Source organism: Bacillus rossius, chromosome 15 (genome assembly GCF_032445375.1).
Source record: "Bacillus rossius redtenbacheri isolate Brsri chromosome 15, Brsri_v3, whole genome shotgun sequence".
Classification (NCBI taxonomy): domain Eukaryota; kingdom Metazoa; phylum Arthropoda; class Insecta; order Phasmatodea; family Bacillidae; genus Bacillus; species Bacillus rossius.
The window spans coordinates 39,769,167-39,782,642 of NC_086342.1; the positions used below are offsets into that span (position 1 = coordinate 39,769,167).

A 13,476-nucleotide genomic window follows, 5' to 3' on the forward strand; every position below is an offset into this window, starting at 1 on the left:
CTACCAACTCCCTGAGCCTTGAGACAGCACTGAGATACAATCACGACTGTCAACGTTTGCCATTTGATAATAATGACACGTTTAATTTGGCACAGGATGGTAAAATCGTAAAATCAGCCCCAAAGATGCAAAGTCATTATCCATTAGAAAACTAACTGCATACAAGAATACATGTCTAAAATACCTACCAAACAGTTAGCCACGTAAAAATCAATTATAAAACAAAAACTTATGTACGTGCATTAGAAGTTATGCTTCTTTTTGATTTACGACACCGAACTATTATGAAATTAGCTGTAACAAAAAAATTAATTAAATAAGTATTCAGTTTCAATATTAATATAAACATGTGTATAAAATAATATTTTAGCAACACCATGAACAAGTAAAATGTATTCACATATATTTGCTTACAGCACAATTTGTATAATCAGGTCATCTGCAATTTAACAAAAAGTAAAAAAAATTTTCCACTGTGGAGTTTTAAACACAGTCCTTTAGCTTGCACTATAACCACTAATAGAAGTTATGAATATATTAAGTATTATAATTAATGTAATGCCAGTATCCTTAGGTACTTTAAAACTTGAAATTACACTTTGCTTTTAGTTTACCAATTATATTCCAGGGAAGTTTCACTACCGAAAAGATTCATTTGGCACACCAATACATTTGGTATGTACCCTAATTTTTTATGAAAGTGACTGTACATGAGTTTATGTTCATACACGTGGGTCCGCCATCTTCCTGTGGAAATTTCGTTTCGTGGTGCTTGGACATTGTAAAAATTCAATTTTATCTTATTTCTTTTATAACACGCCTATAAAAGAATAACTTCAAAAGGAGTCGAGTGATAGTACCACTCGCCTCCCATCAAGGCAATCTGGGTCAGATTCCCTGGTGAGGTGCAACCCAGATCAGCCACAAGCGGTGGGAGTGTCTACGTCAGCGGGACTCGCCTGCTGGTGCGCCGCGGCGAGCTCTGCCCTCTTGGCTTCCAGGTCGGCGGCCAGCGCCGCGCTCAGCTCCTGGAGCCGTGCCTGGCGCGCGGCCTCCAGCTCCCCCCTCGCCTCAGCCAGTCTCCGCGCGCTCTCCTCCTCCAGCCGCCTCGAGGCCGCCCGCAGCTGTGGGCATCCAGACACACGCTCTGCTCCGCCAACAGTCCGCAGGTAACAAGTCAGCACCTCGGCTAAATATTTCATTCAAAAGATTTTTTTGCAAAATGTCAAAAAAGTATTTTACACCATAAAAAATTTCTGCAGAGCACAACACACACATTATGCTTTAGGCTGTTAACCAACATAACGTTCAAGTATAGCCTTCAATTACAGGAAAATTGGTGTAAAAGATACCTCCGGAACTGTAAACAGTAAATTAGAAAAGATGGGTGCCCCCTGAATGGTTAAAATTATTTTTTTAATTTGCATAATTACAAACAATAAAAAATAATTGGGAATATCGGTCGGTACCGATACTAAAACAATTACACCAATCCCTCACTTAGCACAATTAATACGCTCTTAAAAATGTTCGTGTTATTTTTGAAATCGCATATTCTGAATCACTGATCTCCAAAGAACAAGGCTGATTGACTTAATGTGTTCCAAAATGTGTAAGGAAATAATCTTTACATAATATAAATGCGTAGAATAACACTCAACAATAAATATGTCACTCCATTTTTCTTTATAAGCCTACCATTGAATACCTTGTATGACAAATATGACACCGTGTAATGGAAGAAAAGTGGTTATGTACTTATTGTCAGTAGGCTGGCTGACTTGCCCACCCGGGCGTGACCTTCAACTAACGCCGTGTACCTTTCCACGAACTTTCCAAACCATCCTACCTATACTGGCAGTGATTAACAGATAATATTGTTCCAATATTTACATTTTAATTTTCAAAAATTAAGGTTTGTATCAAAATTAAATTTAAAATTAACCTAAGTGAATATTGTGTATATACAGTAAATATTGTATATTTAAGTTAAATTAAAATTAAATTTTCATTTTACAAAAATTAAAGTGATTATTCATGTAACAACGCTTAGTTCACATCAAACCTGTCAAGCCCGTGATTTTTTTTCACTGCACCATTCGCAACCTTTTCCATGTGAATCATCTGTTCATTTCTGTTCCAGTATCTAATGTCAATTATATTCCCACTAGTACAACCAACAGCATCAGACTTATGTAAACGTTTGATAGAGTACTAATTTTGTATATGACTGTGCGCACAGTTGACTCTAAAGTACCGTATTTGCTCGCGTAAACATTTTTGAGAAAAAATTTAAAATGTGTTTTTTCTGGGTTTATCTTAAGGCAGGGCAGCTTGGCATGCATCAAACAGCAAGCCATGTATTGTGACCGGCGGGAGGTGATTTTGTAAGCGGCAGAGATACAGAGACTGGTATTATAGTTTTTCCGCTCTCAGTAGGACTGTCGTGAGGCGTGACAGACGTACGCAGTTAGTCGTATCTCAAACGACATAAAGATAAAGAAAGCTGGACTCGCCCGCTTGTGTTGATGTGCAGTGTTGTCGGAGAAGAAGAGGGGAAGAAGAGAGGAAGTGAAGGAGGAAGGGAAGTGGTGTCTGGTTGGCTGGCTAGCTGGCAGGAGGGAGGTTAACCCACGCTTCTGCCTCTCCCCCCCTGCTGCAGCGCTGCCTCTCCCCCCTGCGGACTAGCTGCCTCTCTCTCCCTCCTGCCACGTCGCTGCCACCCCCACCCTCCCTCATTAGAACAAAGACGCACGACTTGCCAGTCGTTCCGCCAGCTGTTTCATTTAATCAAAATTTAATTGGTGTTTGAATAAGTTGTGGCGGTATTTCATTTTGCTTTTATTAAATGTTAGTTTTTCATACCTGAAAATAAGAAAAATATATTTTCCTCCAAATTCGCGTATAGGCCCCCTCCCCTTTTTGGAGTAAATATGGTATATACGACCAGAATCCACTCAAAGTATCGCATTGTGTCGAACCACAGAATGCCACTGCAACACTGCCGCAAGTCGCTACTGCTCACGGGAAATGTTTGGCACGCATGTGGAGGCAGTGACTGTAAGGCTGCTCGGCTGCTCACCTGCTCTGCGCTAACAGCTTCCAGCTCCGCCAGCTCGCGGTCCAGAGCGTCCCGCCTGCTGGCCAGCTCCCGCTCCATCTCCGCTAGTTGCTCCTGGAGAGCTGCCCGCTCCTGCCCCAGTCGCTGCTCGTACTCGGAGCGCAGCCGCTCCATCTGCCGCTGGTGGTCCGTCGCCAGCTCCGCCAGCTCGCGGTCCAGAGCGTCCCGCCTGCTGGCCAGCTCCCGCTCCATCTCCGCTAGTTGCTCCTGGAGAGCTGCCCGCTCCTGCCCCAGTCGCTGCTCGTACTCGGAGCGCAGCCGCTCCATCTGCCGCTGGTGGTCCGTCGCCAGCTCCGCCCGCACGCTCTCGCAAGCCGCTTCCATCTTCTCCCTGCAACCCGACAGATAGTCAGTAACAGCCTGCCTCAACACTTCACCTGACAGCACATTAGTATTTTGACGCTTGCCTTCTTGCCTTGGCATGGATTCGAAAGTGTTCAGGTTACATGGAATGGACTACATAACTCGTTCAACCTCACACACTCTACGATTTTGTTATTTGGACAGAGGCAAGGAAACACCAAAGGTGACGCAGAGACAGCGGTTTGTCTCGCCTAGTCGCAACCAACAGTCCTGTCCTTCGCGGTGGTGTTTGCCTTTGTTGGCTCCTGGAATGTGTAAAATAAAGTAAAATAAATGAAGCTGTCATCTGTGGAAGTCTCAGAAATCATGAAACGATGGCGACCCACGTGATTCATCTGTACATGATAATCTTGGCAACCATCAGGTGAAGTAATAAGAGTATTGGTGTGCCAAACTAAACTTTATAATAGTAAAGCTATCCTTTAATACTTTATGTTATAATTTAAAGACATCAGAAATAAAGAAAACTTAAAAAAAAAATGCATTACGATTTTGACTATCCTTAGTTAACATTGAAATGTAGACATAACGCAGCATTGGTCATGGTGTGAAGCAGCGGTTCCCAATATTTTTCGGCCAGGGAACCCTATGATAGACTTTTCTTTTGGCGAAACTCCAACTACTTCGAGAAAGTTATTGGACAATATTTGTGCCTGCTTTATGGGAACTGCTGCTGTAGACACAAGAAATTGTTAGCCTAAATATATTCAATGCCAAAATGAATAAAATATTTTTGTGATTAAATATGTACTGTCAAATTTTAAATAGTTGAATCAGCTCAATAAGAAAAAGGTTTGGTTGTTTGAAGTATTTACAGACTGATTTATGTTGTTTAGGCAAAAACAAATATACGTGCATATATGCATGCGTTTTAAATGTTTCAGATTAATTTTGTTTTAATGTATTTATTGGACTACAACTTTTAGTTTGAAAACTACTTAAAGGATATCACCATATTTGTAACCAACAAAATGTTAAGTATCTTTGATGCCATGTTTATACAATTTTCCTGGTTAGTAGTGTACAATAGTATGTTCTGGGACAGGTTTCAGCTGTGGATGTGGATGGGGTAAATGACCGACTCAAAAATGACTCAAATTGATCCAAATTCCTAAATATGTCCCGATTTCAAGGGGAAGTATTCCGTTTTATTCCTCAAAAATTTGGAAATCAAAAAACCCTTTTAATAGACTTTTGCCTTAGAATGAACACAAATTCCAAAAAAGCCTTCATTTACTTAGCATCAAGTTGATATAAGCAGCTGATATCAGGACCTTGAACTTGACCTTGACCATAAAATTCAAATTCATTAATTTTCGACCAAAATATTTCTTTTATATATTCCAAAAAATATAAAAAAATGCTTACTTCAAATGTTTAGTTACTTAATCAAGTTCGGTCCTTGGTTCGATTTCCGGCGCGAGTAAAATTATAAAAGTATTAATAATAAACATGCAAGGAAGATGGCAGCAAAAGAGATTAATTACTTATTATGGAGAGATCCTAACATATTGGTTGACACGTTAAGACTTCTACATGCTTCACTTTGTGCAGGAAAATATTCGACATCAAAAAAGTAGCCTTTATACTCAAAGAACAGAGGAAACTGGCTACATACTATAATGACTTGTTTTACCTGCATTTGTATAAATAAAAATAATAAATTATATTGAAGATTTATGTTATTATTTCTCGAATTAGGATTTATCGGCCTGAGTTCATGCTACTGCATGTTCAATGTCTGCATTACATGTCCATTGCATGTTCTGTGTGTGTGTAATGAGAAACAGGATATAAAATTTATTTTAAGCTTCAGTTATTCTTATTACTGGCGAGAATCAAAAAAAGGACGGAAATCTATTGCGCTAATAATTATTTCAAAAAGTGAATTTTTTGATGAAATTTGAAATTTTCCTCAAATTTCTAGGTCAATAATTACGAACTTTCAAGATGGCTTACATAATGACTTACTGGAGGCTGGTAGACTAGGAACCTAAACTTTTTTTTTTACGATTTTGAAATAATTTATTAAGTAAGTCTTTTTTTTTTTTTTACATAAAATTAAAATATTTGCATTGGTCAAGGATCGAAACACGAACATGAATCCATCAGTAAATTATTGAGTGATTTTTTAATGAGTTTTGAAATTTTTCACAAATTTTTAGCTAAATAACTATGATTTTCCAAGATGGCCCCCAAATGTCAAGATGGCGGGCGCCACAGTAATAATAAATTATTACTGCACTCTATCGGGTAAAAATGAAACTAACATAATGGCATTGTATTCTAGCAGATGAAAATAAGAGATGCCTCCAACAGACAAAAACAAGATGGCGGACATGACATTGTACTAGTTGATGACATATATACCTTGGCATTAGTGGTGGGAGGTCAACCACCCAAATCAACGCGGACAGCATTATTCAAGCCCCCAACCCCCCGCATGGTAGACTCTTTTCTACTCTGTCTACCTCTTCTTCCAGAACCATCCTTCTGTCTCCTGTAAGCATCTTGATATTAATGCATGACATTTTTGCATCTCGCATGTCAGTCCCTGTCTCTATGCAGGTTTTACATGGGCCCAACTTATCTTGTTTTAGTCTAGTATAGTCAGTGAGGGGAGTTAGTTGTGGTGCCAATCGCTGCCATGGCTAACACCCTGCATGATTAGAGCGTATAGGCTTCAGTCTGAGACGCACTTAGTCTCCCTCCCTAACCCGGATCCCTACCACACACACTTAGATTTAGTTAGGCTAGGGGGGGGGGGGGGGGGGGGAAGAACAAAAAATCGTGGGAGGTCAGTCTGCCGGCGGCTTACGTGGAGGAAGGATCTGTCGCCATTTTTATTATTATTGCCCTCACCGGCTTCAAACTGAGGACATAAGTGCATTTAAAAAAATATATTATTGCAATTTCATTAATTGATTTAATTTAAAATTTTCCCCCATTAAAATTTGATAATATTTATGGATTTTCACAAGATGGTGGCCATAACAAAAACTCCAGCAATTACATCATAATTCAAGATGGCGGGTGTAATGCAAGAACATTTTTTTTCTTTAGTTTTTTATTTTTTATTAAGAATTTTTTAAATAATTAATTCATTACATTTTTACTCTTGCTGGGAATGAAACCAAAGACCGAACTCAATTAAGTAACTAAGCAATAATAAATTATTGTTTGGTTGAAAATATAAGAATTTGAATTTTATGGTGAAGGTCAAAGTCAAGGTCCTGATATCAGCGACTTACAGCGGCTTGACGCTAACGAATTTAAGCCGTTTTTAGGAATTTGTGTTCTTTTTAATACAAAAGTCTTTTCAAATTTTTGAGGAATAAAACGGGAAATTTTCCTTCAAAATGGGTATTTTGCCTCTAAACCAAATTTTTTTAAAGGAATTTTGAGTTATTTTTGAGTCCAAAATGGCCGCCGTGACTTCAAATGTCGGGTGGTCATTGACCCCATTCAAATCCACAGCCTGAAGCCTGTCCCAGAATATACTATTGTACACTACTCTGGTTAATAAATTAAATGTATTTTAAATTTGCATTATATCTTATGACTATTCAAGTTTACAAAATGTATTCCAGGATAGTTTCACTACAACCAAGTTTACTTCAGCACACCAACACACTAACTAGTACATCCTCCAAAAGTTAATATATACGGGTGCATGTTTCCATTGGTGGGGCCAACATCTTGACAACTTCGGCTCATAGCTAGAGCAGTTTCTGCATGCACGCGCATTGGACTTTCAACCTGTTCAATTTCCGTTGTGTTTTACAAGGTTATTGCTATTTCATTGTATTTCTGGTGCATACTAAAATTTCACCCTCAACAAACCTCAAAAACACAGGTGAGGATAGTTTAGGTCTAGGGAGAAATGTCACAGGTTCAGCGTTGTGCCATTTACAAGTGACACATTCGGTACTCATATTGTTCGGCTAGCACTGCTAAATAAATAGAACCATTTTGTTAAACATAATTATAAATCAGGTTTTAAAAAGGGAAAATTCTTTTACAGTTTTTTCCCTAAAATAAATAATTTTCATATATTTGTATACTTACCACGCTTAGCATTAATTAAAAAAATTCTAGGTTAAATTTCTGGTCCAAGTTTTGTATTATAATTAAATTTATTTGCAACATGAGAACACATGAATTTGTACAATTCCAAGTTTTAGTTGTTTACACAACACTGACGAGTACTGAAGACACGCTCACATTATTATTATTATTATTATTATTATTATTATTATTTAAATTTGGCATTACACTTCTTGCAAGACAGTAATACAAAATGACACAATTTAGAGATTTCAGGGAAGGAATTTGAAATAGTCTAAGCAATGGTACTTAAAAGTTTTGAAGTCAAGGCACATTTAAAATCTTACAAATAATAGTAGACGTACCATATACATGTTAATTAAAACTTCACAAAGATATACTGATGGTCCCCTAAAGGGTTGTTTACAAACGGTAATCAGCGGCAAAAGTGCCATGCTGAACTAAATCACTGTTCAAGCAAAACCTGCAGAGTCAGACAAAACGAGCAGTAAAGCTGTAGTGAAATTATAATTATTTTAATATCCATACACATTAGGGATGTGCGAATCTTTGATTTTCAGTTTGGTTCAAATCCGATTCGAATCCCTAGCAATATTTGAGATTTGAATCCGATTCCTAATATTAAGCACAGAATAATTAAAAATAAGTGATTAATTTAAAAATAATGTGTGTTCTCTTTTTTCTAACTGTAACTACAGGCAATTAGTTATCACACTGAGATTGAAATGTTTATAATCATGTAAACTTAATAAATAATAAACACTTTAAAATATGAAAACCAAAACATATTCGATTCTCCAACTCAATCGTAATAAACTGCACGCCACAGGGAAATCTCAGTTTTATAAACGTTTCAGCAAACTAAACCATTTTTTCTCCAATAAATAGCCAAGACGTTTTTTTCTTGTAGGTATGTAATTGTTTTTAGTTTATAGTTTGCTATACGACAAAATTCGTAATTATAGTTTAAGCTCTCAAAATCTCAAAATTCTTTTAATGTCACTGTGATAATTATTTAATTTACATATCTTTCTTTGATACATCATATTATAAATAGTTACGTAATAGTAGCCTAATTTTATTTTTCACTGCTAGTATTTTTGAGCTTATAACTTTTGTGAATAGTATTCGTAATACTGTTCGAATCCATGTACGTACAATGATTCCGGGTTCGGGTAATTTAGGATTCGAACCGTACCTGAAAATATTGGGTACTTGCACATCCCTAACACACATATTTCTTGGGAAAACCACAGGACGACCCGAAAACCTTCTAGGGCGCACACTTTAAGAACCAATGCCCTGTTGCCCGGAGTGGTTTCGGGAAGCCACGGTATAAATGCTTGAGGAGTTGACGTGGGGAGCTGGAAGAGTGTACAGACAAAGGGCTCACCTCAGGCCGGTCTCCCGGGCCTCCTGCTGGGTCTGCACGCTGCTGCGGAAGAGCGCGAGCCGCTGCTCCATCTGAGCCAGCAGCTGCTGCTTGTCCTGCTGCTCGCTGAGCGCCAGCGCCGACCTCGCCGCCTCCCTGCGCCCCTCCTGCACACCCACACTCCTCACACACTCTCTCTCTAGAGCCACCGCACCAGTAACCTGGAGCGACGTTACTAAACTACCAAGTTCACAAGATAAAATAATGCAACCGATTATTCAATATAAATTTCCTCTCCCTAATCTATCTTCCCTCGTAAACCGCAGGTTTATTCCATCCCCAGTAAAAAAGAATACTTTTTTTAGGTCCACGCAACAGCCATTACACTGTAAACAAACAAAAATTTATAAGTTATTATGTCATACGACATTAAATTTAAAAAAAAAAAAAAAAAAAAAAAAAAAAAAAAAAAAAAAAAAACAGACTAGGTACACTTTTCACTGTCATGCATGGGTATTTCACTGGAACTAACAAACTTCGAAAATTTTTGAACCGAAAAATTTATCAAGGCCGTAAAAATATTTATTTTACAGCAAATTACTGTTCCCTCCTCATTCCAACATTTCCAACTTGTGACTCATAGCAGATGCAACTGTGCAAGGCATAAAAATAAAATAAAAAGAGTAGCGATTACCACCCCTATGACTAATCACCGACAAACCCTCAGTATTAACTTAAGACCTTAACACATGTCACATTCGTCATATCCGCTGGCCAGGGACGTTCGTCAGGAAACAGCGTTCAATAAATGGTATAAAAGACACTGTTTGTACGCACAGAGTGTAGTTTTTCTGGTAAGCTGTGAACAATGCTCAAAAACAAAATGGCAACAAGCAGGTTTTCAGCTTGGTGTAAAAACAAATATTCCCGACGGCTTTAAAAAATGTCAGGGTTTCTCGCACTATGGTTTCATGAATTTTTCGTTACTGCGCAGTTTTTTTTTAAACCTCAAATGCCTGTGATAAGTTTTATGAAACAGTAGGGGTGTACTCTGAACTATAAGCTTGATCCCCTAGATTCTGGTAATCAATGTGGCTAAACGTTTTTAAGGCTAGCTGTTACGAGTAACTTTGAAGCGATTCTTCCCCCTTCCGGCACGCGTCAACCTCCCCCCTTCTCCTTTTACCTCCTTCCTCTCTACTTCCCCACCCCCTGACGTCATGTCTATCTCGCCCTCACCCAGTTACCCCTTCCGATGTCTCTGCGCAGGCCGGGAGGGGAGGCTTGCTTGGGCGGGTGCTCACTCTAGGTCGAAGCGCTTCCTTATTGTGCTCATGTTCCGACACTCGTGTCACTGTGCATAACCGGACGTGGGCTCAAGGTATGTTGGCATGTTCATTCGCTCGTTGTGTGCATTGTGGCTGCACTTTTAACTTATGAGTAATTACTTCTGCCTTTATTTTTAAAATAGGTTTCGGCCACCACTCTGAATTATTTCACTTTTGATGCAAGTGTTTTGTGCCTTTACGCACAGCCCCTTTGTTTGACCATCACGACCGAGGCCACGCCGAGTCAGGTGTTTCCCGTGCGCCTTAAAGCCGTCGACTCTTTAGTTTGTTTATTACTTTAGCTTTTTAGTCACGCCCGTTTGTCCTTTCGCTTATTATCCTGTTTAGGGTAATTTTGTAAAGTTTTGTTGACGTGGCAGCTAATTTCTAGTGACTCGGGTTTATTGTCCTTGTTGACCCGCTTATTGCCAATTCATTTTGAGAGCGAGTCATGTTAACCGCTCTTTAGAACTACCGTATATACTCGTGTATAGCGCGCCCTTTTTTCCCCTCACGTAAAGGAAAAAAATAAGGATGCGCGCTATACACGGGAAAAAAAATTTTTTGGGGGGGGGGGGGGGAGGCGGGGAGGAGTGGAAGTCGTTAACTGCCGGGTGACGGGTGACGTTTCTGGCCAGCCCCCACACATACGCACAAGCAACAAGGCCTCTGTTTCACACACACACACACACACGCACACGCGCGCGCGCAAGCTCGCACATCATGGTCTCTTGTTTATTTTTAGACCTCCCCCCTTTACAAAAAGCCAGCTCAGAAGCTAGTAAAAAGAGAGAGAGAGAAAGAGAGAATGTTGTCACCAGTTCCCCCCCCCCCCCCCCGGCAACTTCTTCGCTTCCTCCATTCCTCACCGGTGAGTCATCAAGTTCTCCGCGCCAGCTTAGCAACGTAGCGCGGCACGCCTCCCTCCCTTCCTTCCTTCCACGTACCAGTTGTGACGATATAGCGCTTCATTATCTTCCGTTTAGACAGCAGAGTTTATGTATTTTCCTGACGCATCACCACACATCAATTTAAATAATCAGGTACCACAAAATGTTAGTAAAATTTATTTATGGGGGAAAAAAAAATTTCAATTTTTTTTTCTTTGGAATTAGTTGCAAAAATCGTGGTGCGCGCTATACACGAGGGCGCGCTATACACGAGTAAATACGGTATGTTCAGGCATCTTGTCAGTTGTTTCAGTTTGTGTAACCCACTGTTGAATCATGGTGCCTGGTTTCATTTATGGCCTCTTCAGTAATATTTTGTACTTTGTGTAAGTTTACTTGGGCTATACTGAGATTAAGTACTCCCGGCCCCCCCCTGATTTGCTACATAAAAAAATCCCATGCCACCTTTTTCCCTAGCAAAAAACAATGGCTGCTGTATCCTTTCTTGAATTCCCCCCCACCATTTCCCATCTCGCCTGCTCGTACGAGCGATAAGGATGTCACAGTGATTACCCACAGATGCACCATGCATTGTGCTGTGTTTTTAATTTGTTCAGTGACAGTAGGTGGTGCAACATGCTTTCCTTGGGTATCTTTCCATTTGGAAGATGTTTGCTATTAAAATAATTTATCTTTTGAGTTCGAAAACTTGGCAATTTTTTGCCAGAGACGACTGAACACTGGACTTGTTGGTCGAAATTGTTTATTACGACCACCTCCCCCATATTTCGACCCTATTCCCAGGAACCGTGAAGGATCGTAAAATCGGGGTAGCTATAGAATGCCTGCAATTAGCTGTAGGGGAAGGAAGTCGCTGCTCAATTTATTTTCTTTCTTCTCTCACGCTGCACAACATAATTGCAGTTGCTATGTGTCATGCGCCGGAGTGTTGGAATGAGGAGGGAAGGGCAAGTATAGGTCATTTGAGGTAAAATGTGAAACAAGGGAGGGAGAGGCAAGCGGAAGGCCATGATGCCACCGCCAGCTTAACAGGAGAGTCACCCATGCACCCACCAACGTCACCGCTGCATTTCGAAACTGAATGTCCAATATTTTTTTTCTTCTTATAGGAACATAATTGAGAGTATTAATACTCATTCAAAATATACACTTTGTGTTAAAAAATATAATTTAATAAGCCATTCATTGTGTTTTTCTTCAATTCCTTCCGATTGTTTTAATTTTGGAGTCAAAATTTCTTATTTTCCGACGGTTCTCGAGAATGGATTCGTAAAAATCACTGCTTCGTTAAATCCGGGAATCTAGTGTATAACAGTTAACACCAAATATGGGTCCTTGATAACCTTTTAATACTAAGACATAAAAATTAAAACTAAACCAAATAGATAATGGAAACAAGTACTAAAATGAAACATAATTATGAGATTTCATTATGTATAAATAAAGTTAAGTTTTTAAGAACTGAAACAAGAATTTAATTTTGCATTGTTTAAAATAAATATATTTTTGTGATTTCAAGTTCTTGGTGCTTCAATTTTGTCAGAATATTTTATCAGTTACTGCATCATTTCATAAGCTACTCAATTATATTCAGAAATAATCTATTTAATCAGATCAAACTACTAATAATACGTGCAATAATGAGTATGAAATTTACTTCAATAATATTGCTGTATTTGCTTTTTTAAACATGTTCGTTTGGACTGCTTATAATAATTTGTTTATTTTTGTGCAGAATACTTTAGTCGGTACAGTGAAACCCTGAACTTACATGCTCCATCTCCAGTTGCTTCAACGACTCCGACAGCTCTCGCGCCATCTTCTCTTTCTGCGACAGCAAAGCCTCCGCCACGTCGTCCAGGTCCTGATTCGGGTCCTTCCCGGCACACTGTGGAGTCAGGGGTTCGTCCCGAAGTCCGTCCGCGCCCGCCTTCGCCCCGGGGTCCCCCCCTTCCCCCCCGGGGGTGTCCTCGTACGTCAGCCTGCCCACCCCCGAGTCCGAGCCCTCCCTGCCCCTGTCCTCCGCGCTCTCGTCCGACAGGCGCGACGCCTCGTCGAACATGTTTAGGGCGACCTTGCTCTTCAGCCCTTCCTTCGGGAAGTACAGCTCCGACAGCTTGCCGGCGCCCTTCGACCCAACCACACCACCGACCTTGTGGAAGAGCGAGCCCGCTCTCTCCTTCCCAGACCTCTCCCTCGACATCTGAGTGTCTACCTGGTCGTCTGAAGGGAAGATGCTGTCAATAATTTTCGGGGACATTTCGTCACGGTCAGAGCCATCGGACGCATCCCGGACTGGTACTGCAAGGAACA

At 40.0% G+C, this 13,476-nt stretch overlaps 1 protein-coding gene across 2 annotated transcripts in view; it reads right to left on the reverse strand.

Moving 5' to 3' along the window:
- LOC134539391 (uncharacterized) overlaps nucleotides 1-13,476 on the reverse strand; it is a 143,800-nt gene that overhangs the window by 46,616 nt on the left and 83,708 nt on the right. For both annotated transcript variants that reach the window (XM_063381385.1, XM_063381387.1), the window contains exons 9-12: nucleotides 12,935-13,464; nucleotides 8,946-9,091; nucleotides 3,083-3,452; nucleotides 960-1,124 (exon numbers count right to left, since the gene is read on the reverse strand). In XM_063381385.1, the coding sequence (XP_063237455.1) occupies nucleotides 960-1,124; nucleotides 3,083-3,452; nucleotides 8,946-9,091; nucleotides 12,935-13,464 (1,211 nt within the window). The remainder of the gene's footprint in view (nucleotides 1-959; nucleotides 1,125-3,082; nucleotides 3,453-8,945; nucleotides 9,092-12,934; nucleotides 13,465-13,476) is intronic.